Source organism: Prorops nasuta, unplaced genomic scaffold, assembly GCF_024137725.1.
Source record: "Prorops nasuta isolate Cenicafe-Biocafe unplaced genomic scaffold, Cenicafe_Pnas_1.2 PNAS00002, whole genome shotgun sequence".
Classification (NCBI taxonomy): Eukaryota; Metazoa; Arthropoda; class Insecta; order Hymenoptera; family Bethylidae; genus Prorops; species Prorops nasuta.
This window is the reverse complement of record NW_027116799.1, coordinates 926,877-942,414: the sequence shown is the minus strand read 5'-3', so window position 1 is coordinate 942,414 and position 15,538 is coordinate 926,877. Positions and strand designations below refer to the sequence as shown.

Below are 15,538 nucleotides of genomic sequence, written 5' to 3'. Positions count from 1 at the left end.
TTTTCATAAAAGCCCATGTACTTGTGGTGAGATTGTGAGAAAAGTTTATTAATGCTTGATAACTTACACTTATTAGCATATACATTCTCCAAAGCGTGTCACACTGACTTAATTTGTTATTCGCTATTGAAATTACTCACCTGCGTGGACAATTTATACAATTTGGCTATATATATATATATATATATATATATATATACATATATGTATGAAAAATGTTGAAATTATTATAGCTCGCGATAATGGAATTTATGAAAAAGAAATAAAGATCGAAGCTTCGGGTGATATTTGGAAAAACAATTATTTATCGAAACACACAGAATACACCCATATCATCTTTGAGCGACGACTGCTGACACCAAATGCGTTTGAAAACGATTTTACGATATGGAAAATAAAAAAGATCGTTTTCACGCTCGTACGATTGATAATGATTCAACAGCGTTTTATAATTTTATTCTATTCTAGTTTCCTTTTTGCAATGCCACTGTACATAGTTTTCAACTGGACTGAAAAGAATTTAATAAAGGCGAAAGCGTGATTAACATCTGCTTGCTGCAGTATAATACAATTTTGAACTTTCGACCTTTTGCTGTAAACCTCGTTTACGTATGGTGCTTTTAATAGTAGAAACGGTATATTAAAAGCAGTGCACGTGAAAGTAAAGGGGCAAATACATGCTTCTACTACTGCGAGTGATCCTTTTTTAAAATGTGCGCAGTAGCGTGGCTGCTTTCGCGACTACTTGCAATCCTTGTAAAGCAAGTGTTCTACGGCTGCGTGAGGAAGAGAGAAGAAGGGAATGGGAGAAAAAGGGGAGAGAGAGAGAGAGAGAGAGAGCAAAAAACCGAGCTACCGAGCGATGCAATACTTTTGTCTCGTTAAGGAAACTCTACTATATCCAACGTCGCCATTTCCAGCTAAATTTAGGTTAATCGGAAAAGAAATTAAGACGCTTCTCAGATATGATCGAATTTTCCTGGCTCCATCGGAAAATATTTTCCGAGGAACAAATATCTTATAATGTCTGCAAAAACTCTGGCATGAGATTAATCATTTAACAATATCATACGTATCTCGGAAATTAAACGTTTTAAAGGATTTATAAAATCTCTTTATTTGCACGCATTTTACAAAATATGAGTGTTATTTAATTTTGTACAAAAGTAAAAACTTCTTTAATCAACGAATCCATATTAGCGTACCAACCTTAATATTAAAGATCTCATTTCAAGCATGTCTTTATCAGTTAACCAAATCATTAATTAAAATGCATTCATTCAAAAAATTTATTCCTTTTAATTTTGGAGAAATTATGCAATGTGTGAAAGATGAATCTTTATGCGTTGTCTTATCGTATAGAGAGAAGCATAGAGAAAGGGGAGAACGAGTAAAGGGTAGAGGATGCTGGGAAAAACAGGAAGCAGGGTTCGTCGTACTTCCGCTTCTAAGCTGAAAATTTAATTTGCGTAGCTTAACTCCTAAGGAGCCCCAAAAGCACAAACGTTAACACATTGGAGTTTCAATTTACGAGCTGAGGAGAAAGCTGAGAGTGTAATGGAGAGTAAGGAAGGCTGTGAGGGGAGAGAGAGAGAGAGAGAGAGAGGGTGATATAGGCGGAGGAGGGGGGGGGGGGCGGGGAGTGGGGAGATTAGACGAAAGGGGCTCTAACGTAAGATAAAAACTAACGAAGAGGGTCAGAATTAAAATTGTCAGGGTGAGAAAAGAAGGTGAAATTTTCATTCTCGCGAGGGATCGTCCTTGATCCAAAGATACTATAATACAATCCCTCTCAGTCATTTTCGTTATCAGCGTACGAAACTATGCTGCCACTGCTTCTATACTGGTGCTGTGCTGGTCCTGACTGAGAGCAAAACAAACATCATTACGGCTAGTCCTTCACCCTGTTTCCTCTCGCCATGCTACGTTTGCACTGCGCCCGCATACCGCCTGAAGATCCCTTCTCTCATACCCCTTTCACTTTTCCCTCCACCCTAACAGAGTACACAAACCTATACCGAGTGCCTGAAGCTATAATACGTCTGTGAAACGTTGATACTTCGTTAAGAGGAAACCGGAAGAGAATACCAAATGGCTATCTGCTACCTTTTGCTTTCATCATTTGTATTCCTATTCGCAACAATGTTACTTGCCAGCCTTGTACCATCCGTTAATGGATTGAAAAATGCGTTTCTTTATTTAATTAAAAATATTATAAAACATATCCAATTAGTATAAGTAGAGTATAATAGCGCTGTTTCGTACTTAACCCAGATTCTGTGTAGTCTAGCTATATGTAAATTAAGCTTAATGTTTATTCGTAAGCACATTTATTTATTAAAATTTAGAGAGATTTTAACGTAATGGCCAATAAGAGAAGAAAAATTTCGATCGATCTATTTAATATCTGATTTGCTTGAGAAACGCAATTTCTTGCTTCCGATCGAGCAAAGTTCTCTCGAGAAGCGCATCTTATTACTGACTCTCGACAAAAAGGGGCCCCGTTTCCCTAAATAATGAGGTAAAACTTTCCGAGTACCTAGGGAGGGAGGGGGGGAAGAAAAGGTTGTGAGAAACGGTGGGAGATCCGATACAAAAGTGAGCTGTTGCGATGACATCAGTCAGCCTTGGGGATATTATTCGACGTTTTTCGACGTTAACGAACCAAATACGAAGGGAGCCAAAAGATAGACTTTTCTTTTTGTACTTTAAACGTTATTGCATAAGACGATAGAATTTAAGGAGATAAAAACTACGTGTCATATATATATATATATGTATATGTGCGTATCAGTTAAGAATGATTATATAGACCGAGCATAAGAGCCTCCCTATTGGAAAAGTTTTGGCCACGTCTACTTAATTCTAGAATCACGCGCGAGGATAATCGGAACTTGGGTCCACGACTTCTAAAATGTCATCATCCACAGCCATCTCGCGATATTATCGGAACCTGAGTAAAACGAGAAACGAAATGTGAACTATTGTACGTAGTAGAAGGCCCGCAGCCAGCTGCGCCAGTTCAATTAACCAACCAAGTCGAATGGCTATTCCTTGATCAGTTTACTTCCTATCGTACTTCTTAGCTATTATTAGAATCTGCTGACTAAGTAACCGAAGTAAGTATAGAAAAGGAAGTACTATAAATGACTAAAGCCCAGTTTCACAACTTGATTTCAACGAAAGTTTAAAAATTGAACCGAGTTCAAAATACTAATCTTGTCATTCCGATTGGTTTAAAAAGCTGTTCCAAGTTCCTTCGATTCCTCAACTTCGGTTAAAATTAAATTGTATAGCTCGAAACCTAGACTTGTGCGGTATAGCCCGTTTTATACTTGCACACTACAAACGATAACATTCTTGCAAAGAATGAGCATTGATAAAAATTATAATAAAATGGTTAAAAAGTATGAAAGAAATTATTACTACTTTATAATTTGCCTACTTTTGTGTAGGCTTCTAAATCAATCTTGGGTACGTGTTTCTTTGAAGAATAATGTTCGCAATGGATTTTCTTTTAATACATTTCCATTTTAATAAAAATGTAGCGCAACTTTAAAATCACACACAGATAAACTATCAAATAAAAACAATACTTGTAATAATTGCTATAAGGATTGTTTATTATCTGAATTGTATCATTATGTCAATAAAGATTTAAAACGAATTTAAAAAATATACTATCTTTTCACACTTCTCTGATAAAATGTAATTTTTTGGTTACAACAATTTGTTCGATATTGCAAAATAAATGACGTAGCAAGTCAGAATCTATAAATAATACATAGATTTTCTGTTACGCGAATATAATATTCGAACTATAATCAAATCGTGAAGTACGAGCTTAATTTGTCGCTAACTTGACACATTGACGAGGCTTGTCAACAAGTCAGGCGGGCCATCATTTAATTACGTAACAAGGCGAAGCGGTGGGCTCCACGGCCCCTCGTGTCTTTCTTGAACCAAAATACCCATTTAAGGGGATAACGAGAAAAGTAACTGCAGGACGTACATAGGGTGTCCAAAAACCACTACAATAGATTTCATTTGGTAATTTATTCGACCTTAAGAAAAATAACTCGTTTTAAAATGTAAGCTTCAACGTTTACTTTTCAAACGACTTAATTACTCAAATTATACACTAACTAAAAGTTAAACAATTAAGTAGTACTTATTTCCACTGTTAAAATTTAATCTTTATTTTAATCAATTTTAATTTAATGTCACCTTTCATTACCCCTACTATAATGTCCCACATAGCGTGATTAATAGATCAAACTATGAACGCGATCTTAGTATTTCTAAAGTATTTTTAACCGGATATCTCTCTGAAGTAATAAGTAATCTCGAAATGGCGCAGTTATAAAGTAGTAAAAATTATGTAGCAGATAAAATATTTAATTTCATTTGTACTATTTATTCGTTTCTCTTTTTTTATGAAGAAATAGAGCTTGCTGTTTAGTGACGTCATGAAACTGATGCTAATGAGTCCCAAGTAGATCGTTTCAGTTTTTTCAATTTTGCTCGTTAATGCACGATAAGAGCTTTACGCCGTGTAATCTGACAGAGTTTACATTGAGTTAGCGTCAAGTTTTGATTTAGCAAATGAAGCTATATGAAATTGGTGGATGGCAAAGAGTTAAGGGATTATCAGCCACGGTAGATTTATATTGAATTGTCGGTTATTTTACCATTAAGGTTTGCAGTAGAATGTTGTATAGCTTTTATCAAAAGTCGATAATGTAAATAATACACACATAGTGTATAGTGTGCATACAAGCTCGCATACACATACCTACAACGACGGGGGCTCGCGCCGTGTAATCTCCATTTAAATCTACGAGCGTTCGTATATATTTGTCTTGCCGTGATTTCAGAGTAAAGGCCACTCGCAATAGTGCTCTTCGAGATGACTGCGTCGGCGCAAACGGAAAATGGGTCAGCGTCGTTAGCGCTCGATGGCGTCGTTTTGTTTCGCACGCTTGCGAGAATACGGGTGTATGCAAGCTTTACAACTTTTACGATATTACAAAACGATTTCCAAACACAATACGTGGACAAGGATTAATTATACTATTAAATCAGTCACACTCCACTAAATAACTGCTCGATACTTTTATATCTATATTAAGGTACTATTTCACGAACAACGAGATATGACTTTCCATTCAATCTTTCCTTTATTATAATTTCAATCATTTATTATGACAAAAGTGAAGATAATTGAGACTATATTTGCATAGCAAATAATAATATGATGGTAAAAGATCAAACATATTGAAATTGCGGAAAGTTTTGTGAAATATGTATCAACGTTATTTAACGCGTTGAGTATCAAGCCTACTTTGTTGCAGTACCATGTAAATTCCCCTAGAGAGTCTGGTGCAGTCTTAACGTTTTAATAAACATTGATGTACAAGTAGAGCGAATCATATTTACCTGGCACTGTTGTGGCCCTTGCCTATTCGGTGAGGAAGCTTTTGGCCTAGACTTTTTCACACCCAATTTTCCTGGCTCCCCTGTGCCTGTTCTGGATTCTTCGCTGCTGCCTGTATAACAAAAATCAGGATTGTTCATTTTAGAAGCTTTAAATAGGTCAGAGAAATTTAAGAATGTTTATTAATCGTCGAACAAATAAATGTTAAACAATATGATACTTAAAATTAATATAATTATCGATATTGTCCAAAAAGTATTTGACGTGATTAACTTATGATGCATCAACAGTCTATGCAATTGTTGATTTATGATAACAAGTAAGAATGATCCCAGAAAGCGTAAAGTTTGCAATAACGACAATAATTTTATGATACAGTTTTTCATCGGGAATCACACTTCGAACGTGTCTAAATAAAATACTCTTCGATTCCACATAAGTTTAAAGTAGAAAGTTGGTAGTAGCTAGGAACGTTTATTTATAGTCGGTTAATTCTAAAATCATGAAAGATAATGAAATCGATTGGAAGAAGAAAGCTTTAAAGAAACGTTTCTATAATTATAACTTCATAGTTATTATATTACTATGGAATTTAGTTGATATTATAAAAAAAGGCATTTGTATTGAAAAAGAAGAGAAAAGAACTGCTCCTAATTAAATCACAGCTGCATCTAAGATAGCACGTGTATGTGCGAGCTATTCGTGTATCTCGAAAGTCACCATTGCAGGCAGCGCTAAAACTGTATAATAACATTGCGTTTCGCAGTCCGCACGCGCAAATTCCGTGCGCAAGCATAATGCGCATAAAATTGGTAGCCATTTTTGAAACAAGGTGGAAATTATGGGAAAATTAAAATGGGAGGATGTAATAAGTTTCTGCCCGCTTTTCCGTGAAAGCTTATTATATATTGAACTGGGGGACAAACTTTTACAATCATCTATAATATTAATTGTTACAGATATGTCAATTATAACATTTATATACTTATGACTTTGTCAAAATTATAAGAAAAAAATCAATAAGAATCTTAAATAACTTGTATAATTATAATGATTTATAGAATTTTGCAATCAAATTCGAGTTTAAGTGAATATTCTCGATCTTTCATGATACTATAGCATATAGCGTTAGCTTGTCAGAATGAGTTGCAAAATGTTCAAAAATTAGAATTTGAAAGAACCTTCGATCCTTGCTCATGTATTTATAAAATCGCAAAATAATATACGTTTATTCCACTTGTAAATTCATGATTAAAAATAAAAGTAAATAGAACCGAAAAAGTTGAAATTATATAGGCATCGGGTAAATTTGCTTCGGTTAAAAATTAAACTAAAAAATACTTAACATCCTCCAGCCAGGGATTAATAGAAATTTAGTTTACCACTCTCTATCACTAAAAATAAACGAAACATAAACTAATAAATGAGAGGAAGGAGGAATTTAGGAGTACCCAGTGGGAAAGAAATGAATCAGTCAGTTATACATATAAGGAATAGTATATACGAATTGTATCGTCAAGTAAGCTTTGGTAAAGCTTTCCTGTGTCGATTTTCGTTTCATCAAAGCAATGATCTCATTTGATTCGAGAGGAATATTCAGTGGAAAGACAGAGGAACGCAGCAGTTGTCGCCTCGGAGCAAAGGATTTCCTCGTATGGTGGAAGATTGAGGTTGAAGGAGAGAGGGGTATGAATGAAGGAGGAAGAAGAGGGATGGAACGAGACGTGTTCATAATTCCATTTGCCGCATAAGTGGTGGCGCAACGTGCAGACGGCATACTTAATAAAGTGTACTTAAGCAAGTGGAGGCAACATCGGGATCCCAACGCGATTGCATTCGCGTCTAGATCCCTGGGGCACGTGTCTCCAAAAGCGACGTAGCAGCGTAGCAACATTGGTTCCGTCTACCACGGTGTGCATAATTGCATCGCCGATTCTAACACAAGGTCGCTCTCTACGTCCTACGAAGCCTCCAGCTGTCCTTTAGACCAGAGAATTTCTATATGTACCTATACATATGTCGCTTGCGTGTTGCTTTCATACCGGCACTGAATTAATGTGTGCGTCGCTGCTGTGCTGTTCCTGCAGCTTCATTTCTCAAAAACTTATTATAATTATTATAATGGTCCACCTAAAAGAGATAAACACACTATAAGCTTTTATCTCTTACACGTTCCAGCCCCAATTAAACGGCGATTGGTTGTTACAGGACGTTTACAGGATCACGCCAACTAAATCCAAACTACGATTCGATAGCTGAAATTATTTTTAACGGCTTTGATCCTGACTACACAATTTTACTGCATATGCTTCCTTCAAGGAGACAAAGAGATATGCAACAAGGAATCAAACTAAAATTTTCTGACACTGATTTAACAACGTGAAATTTTGCATGCAGAATGGAGTTGAAAATATTTGATGTTCAGAATAAAATTGCAAAAAACAATTTGTTAACGAGATGTGATAAAAATTTATAACTAAATCGCGTATTTTTTAAATATATTATCTCGAAAGTGTCAAAACCTTCATTGTGGGGACAGCTTCCTTTCTGCATAACTGTGTCCAATTATAACTTTTTCTTTGATAAAAAGGACAACAAAACGATTACACGACTCCTATTTAAACTACATCCTGCAAGGGAATTGTGAATTAAAAGAAAATATTTTTGAAGTATATTTAAGTATAAATAGATAAGTTTGTATCATATAAAAATTACAAGCAAATGACAAACATGCTTTGAATAAACTCATCATGGTCACGAGTGCAGTCTTTTACCCAGAGTTTTATGATCTTATTAAGTAAAACGAATCGTGGATAGCGGAGCTGTGATACGATGGACTGTTATCTCTTTTTACTCCGAGTTCCCAATTAGCCTATTTTGTCCCGCTTAAAACTTAGATACATATGCAGACGCGTCTTTTCAACGTAATTGTTAATTTCAGAGGCGGAAATACAGTTAGAAGCTTCAAAAAATGCACTTTTCATCTCAAGATTGTGATCCCAAACTTTTAAAATGAAAATTGGAAAATTGTGGATTTTATGACCTTCCAGCATGACGCCGTCCTTTAGAAAGGGCTGCGCCCGGCAGTGAGTAGCAGAGTGAATTACATGGCTGCGCTGTACTTAATAATGTCGAATGTGAATATATTTTTCGATTTTTCAATGCGATTTCGTTCAACTAGAAAATATAGAAATTCCAGATTGAAAAGAAATTTGAAGACCGAAGAATGCAAAATATCGCAAGGATAGAATTAAATTATCGGTCGTCTTAAATGATGATTGTTAAAAATTTTAATAAAGTGTCTATTCGCATGTTACTATATAAAATAATAGAGAACAACAAGTTTGGTTATGCGCGGCTGCTTGTTATCATCCAAGGATGTTTTTCAATCTCAAATATGAAGCAAAGTGATTTTATAAGGAGTTTTACAACTATAATACAGAGGAAGTACAATATATACAATAAGGAAGATACAGTCTAAAGAAGAATATGTATATATATATATATATATATATATATATACACGAAGGGAATACAAGAAAGACGAGAAATAGAGTGACAATGAACTAAATTCAGGCTGAAAGAGATGGTTCGCTTAAAATAGTTAATTTCGGTGGGTAATTATCAGCATTTGTTAATGCCTCTATAGGTAGAGGCAATTACAAGTGGAATCTAATTATTGGGCATTATCGTTAAATCTGCTCAGTGACAATCCCGCGCCTTCTGAAATAGCCCGGTTAGCTTGAGCACGGGTGGCCTGTCGCTGCAAATAAAAATCGATCGAATCGCTGCGCGCCGCTCCGTGCCATATCGAACCGCGCCACTCCGAACCACGCCGAATCACACCGACCCATGACGATTCAGGCCACACCGCCAATCTTCGTCAAAAGAATTCTCTCGTTCGTTTGTATGCCTCGTTAATTATATCCAGCCGCGTAATTAAGGTCGCTCTCCTGTAACATTCTGCTAGCAATTTCGTACGGGCCACTTTGTACTCTCGTATATATATATATATATATATATATATATATACGGTTTGAATATGCTCTTACGTCATATTACGCGTGCAGCAGTATTTTGCTAATTAAATTCATAGCTATTTCTTTCAATGTATACTAGCATATCCATCTAATTATATTTTTTTCGTCAGACTCGTTCGATCGAACAGTGGTGCACGGATATTGGCGAGCGTTAAAACCTATAGCTTCACATTGATTTTTATTTATCCTTTGGGGTTTGGTCGTGATTTAGCCAATTCTCTTTGTTCCATGCTCCATGCACTCCTGATACGCGAGTCTTGTTGCAGGTTTATGTGTTTAAAGAAGATCGAGCTCGTTCAACTTGATAGAAATTTAAAAATTTACGGATTATTCGGCACTCGTCGCACTGCTCTCCGTAGTTTAGTATCATCTGCCGTAAAATCCAACAGTTAAGCTTGACGGGGTACTGCGAGCGAAACCCTATATAGAAGACAAACAGAAAACAAAGCTTCGCTTCTCAACTCAAACTGTTGCATCTCAGTCAGCTTTTACGGCCAACCTGGCAAAACCTTTGAGTTCCATAAGAGATTCTTGCCAAACTATAGCATTTTAAAGACATCAACAATATACACGAAGCATTGCATTCTTCGTGTTAAGAAGGAAGCTTATGTTAGTCGCTGACGAGATCAAATAATTCACTTTTATTCATAAATCCTTAACAAAATTTTATATTGAAATTCTTTTTCGTTAGAAAATTTTAGCTATTATTTTATTTGCAGATTACGCAGAAGAGTTATTTATCGAGAAACATAATTTTAATCATCCTCATATTGCAGAAAAAATTTTGCAAATTATTCTGCAATAATTGTTTATAAAATTTTATGAAAAAATACCTTTTCAGATAGTAGCTTGAGAGAACAAGACGCACGAGTATTAATTCGATCGTATTGCTATGAATTATTCAATTGTTGATTCCAAAAGCCGTATAAATATCGAATATACTTTTCGTTCGACGCAATTATCGAAGAATAAAGCTCATTGTTAAAAAATATGGAAATATCGAATACTCTTATTGGGCTATAATATAAACTTTTTACCGACAATTACGTCGGTTAACTATTAAGCAGACAGGATCACCGTAGCCTCTGCGCGGAGCAATAAAAAGAGAAGAATAACTCGTAAATAGGAACAAATACAATTATCAAGCTTTTATGTCGAAATTGAAGATCCTCTTTACTTATATAACAGGAATAATTGAGTATCGCCCCCTCCCTGAATCGATAAGAGATAGCAATAAAAACTGCTTTTGCAAATCGAGGCTGTAAAACTAAACAAAATAATAAAACCAATTAAAAAGTACAAAATACCATAGAAAATTCAAATTTTTCTTCTACAGACTTTCCAGTTTCATGAAAAATCGGGGAAAAATTTAACCAGAGAGACTATAAATAAATCGGAGGCTCGAGCACAGGAAGACTGCGAGCTGCTCCATTCTGTAACTTCTATTTCTATAATTATATTGTTTAAAAAATCTATTTTAAGAATAATCATAAAAATACGCACAGCCAGACCGCGGATTGATTATTTTGTTGGTCTCGCTCATAAAAAATTTGAAGAGTCAACTTTTTGTTCAAAAGCTGGAACGACGGTAATTTAATGACGGCTAGTATTAAAGTGTAAAGTGACTTTGACATTGTTCATAATAAAGGATAGAAGGAAGATAGTATAAGTTAATTAGAAAGTCTACTTGTAACGAAGCAACGAACTCGTTGGAGCGTTTACGATCGTCAGGAAGAAGATAGTGCTCGCGACGGAGATAGTACGTGATGTTAAGCCCCACGTGACCTGACGTTGCTAGTACGTTTCAGGCTAAGTATACTGCATATTTACCCAATTACACATGCAACAACACGCTTGTTGCAAGTGAATAAGCTACGCGAGCGGTGTTCGTGTCAAGTGGATTACCACTATTGGCTCATCAATCGCGGTCACATTGATACCTTCTAATACTAACCTACTATTATCCGTGGTATATTATATATATAGGCTCCGTCAGATAAAACGACCCGCCGTCCGAAAGTGCCAAAAACGGGGTGGCTGATAATAAGCCTGTTATTGGTCGAAGATGGAAAGAGAGGGAAGATCAAGTGACTCGCGGTCCTCTCTCTCTCTCTCTCTCTCTCTCTCTCTAATCTCATTCACTGACAAATAATGAATTCAATTAAGGAGGGTGGGGAGTTGATAGAAGCGAGAAGAGAGAGAGAGAGAGAGAGAGAGAGAGATTGTGTGGATCACTCGATCTTCTTTCTCTTCCTATCTTCGACCAATAATAACGTGATTATTGTCCATCATCGAGATTTTGGCACTTTAGACGCTGGAGCGATTTATCTGACGGACCCTGTATACATAACATCCCTAAATTTCTCTCTCTTTCCTACTTTTTTTTTTAAATTCAAGGGATATTTTTTTGTGTGAAACTCCAGAATTTATTTGGTATACGAATATTTTACCAAAAGTTTGATAAAAATGGATTTAATATTTTATCAAATACAGATAGTCAAAGTTGTAGAGAAACAATGATCATTTCTCACTAATGTTAAAAATATATATTTTTTTTACTTTGTATACTACCCACATTTTTTATTAAACATTAATCTGACTTTGATTCAACATTCAGGAGAATACACAATCTGGTGCCATATATGTCTATTCAAATATATATTTTAAATATTCACAAAACAAACCTTTAAATCTAAAAAAAAAAGATTACTTTCTTAGAGAAATTTATATTCAAACAAGAACCAACATTTTTAAAGAACGTCAAAAATTGTAACTAATGAATTTTGAGGGTTTTGACATTATCTCGGCAAATTATCGAACCCGTAGATTATTTCAGATGTATTAAATTGAAAGTAAAGGTGTCCCCAATAATTTGGCAAATTGTTGCATGTTTATTACATAAAGCACGCGAAAACATGGTATCGCGCGAAGAGGCGTGGGCGGTAAGCTTTTGTGTACGGAGACGCCATATCTAGCGCTGGGCAGGCGCACTGGCTAACAAACACAGCGTTGATGTCGGTACAAGCAAAAGCACGCTGCATGTGTAAGACTCCTGCGTAGTCTAGATGTAAATATAGATACGCGTAATGTGAGTGAACGTGGGTCCGAGAAAGCAAGGGAGACGGGGAATATAGCGGCAGTATAGATTGGTATAGATATAGAATGATGTTGTGTATACGGAAACCAGCACCTACACAAAACGAAGGCATAAACTTTACGGGGCTCAGAGCTCGCTTGGAAAATTGCCTAAGCTACAGAGCGGTAAACTAAGTCGATTCCCTATGAAGAAACGGCCCCTCCATAAGATCCTTCGCGCGAAAATATTTTACCTATATATATATATATATATATACTAGTGATTTCAAATAACGTCGACGACCCAGACCTTCTGCTCAACTCAAACTCCAACCAACTTCATTCATTCTGTGTGTGCAAGCTCGCCTTGTATTAATTATACACCGAACCTAATATTCTTTTTAATATTAATCGTCAACGTAGATCAGCTTTATTTCATAGAGACAATCCTGAGTAATGAAATTTTGTTAATCGATCATTTCCTGTGGGTATTATATGACAGAATTTTCATTGTTCCATTGATCATTTTTTAATTTGTGCATACATTGATGTATAAAAACTGAAAAATTTACCTTTGTCATCGATGAGTGACTATTAGTCGTATACACGGATGATTCGATTGACTGTTGGGACACACTTTTAATGTTGAATTTCTTTAGGTCAATAAACTTTTGTAAATAATATGAATTTCTTGCCAGTTTTTCCAAGTTTAAATGTTGCAATTTTCAAGTTAGATAAGGTTCGAAGCTGAAGGTATTGATAGTGGATAAATATCACAAATAGTGGTAGCTGATGTGCATATACGTGAATGTTGGTTATGGGAAACAAGAAATGGTAATAGTTGCGCAGGGGATCGGTATAATGTAGTATATGGGTATATACATGTATATATATATATATATATATATATATATGTATGAAGTCGGGGGTAAGGAAAGCGCAAAACCATTCGATGATCGAGGACACGGGCCAGCAGAGATAGTTATGCTTTTTATCGGAGGTGTCTGGGACATATTACACTAGGAGATCGTTACGGTCACCAGAGTAAAATACCGTCATTCGAAATGGAATGGTGATACTATGCTTATCAAGTATTTTACAGAGCGTATGTGCATGCAGATTTTGTAAAGATATATTATAGATAGCGCGAAATATTCATTCTGCGAAAGAAAGCCAGGTTACTATATCACGAGAAAGCGGGCCAGAAAAAGTAACGATTTTATTCTAATAGAGGTGGATCAGTTACGAAGCTAAATTTACCTCAGTTTAGAATGAGTAGCAGCGCTGTATGTTTGCTATCGTGGCCGAATGTATAAACAATAAAATATAATTTAACTTTTGTGTACGAGAGTTATAGAAAACAGCTCTTGTCCTAAATTTCATTTTAATATTTCGATACATCCGTGGAAAGCACACTCAAAAACTATCTATATTTCCAATTTTCTATATATTTAAAAAAAATCTAAGCCACGCATATTGCACATCGAGTGAAAAATTATTTTACACGAACGAACGTTGTTCTTACTAGATTATATCGAGGATTGAATAAAATGAGACTCATTAAATTGTAACTAACCAAGAAGAAGTTAATAAATACATACATATAACATCATGAGTTAATGAAATCAATGCAATTATACCGCTTCGCTCACCGGCAAATTAATTATTGAAACAAAGCTATTTTCAGCGAGTGGCAATTACACAAAGGCATATTGTCATTGGACAAAGGTGTGCCAATGGTGGTGGCTTTTATCGAAAGATCAGTGGTCGGACCGTCGCTTTTTAGAAAATCTCGCTTCACTGTCGACGCATCAGATCCTAAAGCTAACGGTAACAGGCAGATAATGGCGAGAACGCTGTAGGTAATCAGCGTGTGATAGAATAATTGGCGCCTTTCCCCATGGCTATTAATTCAATCGATGCACGCCCCCTCGGAAACTTTATTCTGCAATTTTCATGACGACAGGTCGCCTCTACCAACCCTTATAACTCCATCGCTATTTTTTATAAAACTGCATATTCGAGCTTCCCACATTTATCGAACGTTTATTATCTCATTTTTAACAATTCCATCGCTGTTTTAAATTTACCTTAATAAATAATTATAAGCCGTTATGCGTGCTCTGCTCTGAAGCCACAGCACGGTCAAATTGAAATCCAAATTGGAATCAGAATTCAGGCACCCATTTGCACAAACCTTCTTATACCCACACACACTCTTTGTTATTGTATTTAAATAAAATGCTACAGACACATTATACTTTTGTTATATTAGATAAAGTTTTCACGTTTAGCTGGTAAATAGGAGCTTATGATTGTAAGAACTCTCTTCTATACTCTGTGTTTAAGATTAAAAATAATATTAAATTATTCTTGACAGGCTGATTCGATAGATGCGGTATGAATATGAATTGATTATAGTACTAGTATTTCCAAGTTTTAAAACTACATATCTTTGCTTGTATGTTTGTACTATTCTGTTTTATTTAATTAATTTAGAATCTCTTTTTTCCTGCAACCCTCGACTCGTTCACTCGTCAAAAAGTGTTCATTTCATTACCACTTTTGTAGCTCCTGTTTGGAAATCGGATATCCAGAAGCAAATATTGATCGCGTAGAAATTTTATATTGTATTACGCAAGATGATTTCCATATTCCATTTCAATTTTCATTTAACATCACAATAAGAGCCCTTGACGCGGTTGCTTGCCTGGCAGCTTATGTCGTTTACACGTGCATATTTCTCATAGCTACGCCCGTATCTTTGACAGGAGGCAAGGGGTTTGTGTAAGATTATTTAGACCAAATAGTAACGCCATATAGTCACGATATGCTTTATACACGTGATTAAATCACATGCTGCGCGTTAAATTATTAAACTGATTCCAATTTATAACACATATAACTTTAATAAAAATTTGTATTTTAATTATACTATATGAGTTTTAACATTATCTCTATATTAGTGTTAATTATGTTTAACACA

General features: G+C 35.4%; 1 protein-coding gene across 3 annotated transcripts in view; it reads right to left on the bottom strand.

The window, feature by feature from the left end:
* The window catches only part of LOC136782397 (zinc finger protein 541-like), a 166,726-nt gene that overhangs the window by 68,989 nt on the left and 82,199 nt on the right, over window positions 1–15,538 (bottom strand). Inside the window, exons 1-2 of one of the 3 annotated variants that reach the window (XM_066741831.1) lie at window positions 6,022–6,076; window positions 5,440–5,549 (exon numbers count right to left, since the gene is read on the bottom strand). In XM_066741831.1, the coding sequence (XP_066597928.1) occupies window positions 5,440–5,549; window positions 6,022–6,055 (144 nt within the window). In that variant the 5' untranslated portion in view covers window positions 6,056–6,076. Of the gene's footprint in view, window positions 1–5,439; window positions 5,550–6,021; window positions 6,077–15,538 lie in introns of those variants that run through there. The other 2 variants (XM_066741821.1, XM_066741836.1) reach the window with 2 other exon arrangements.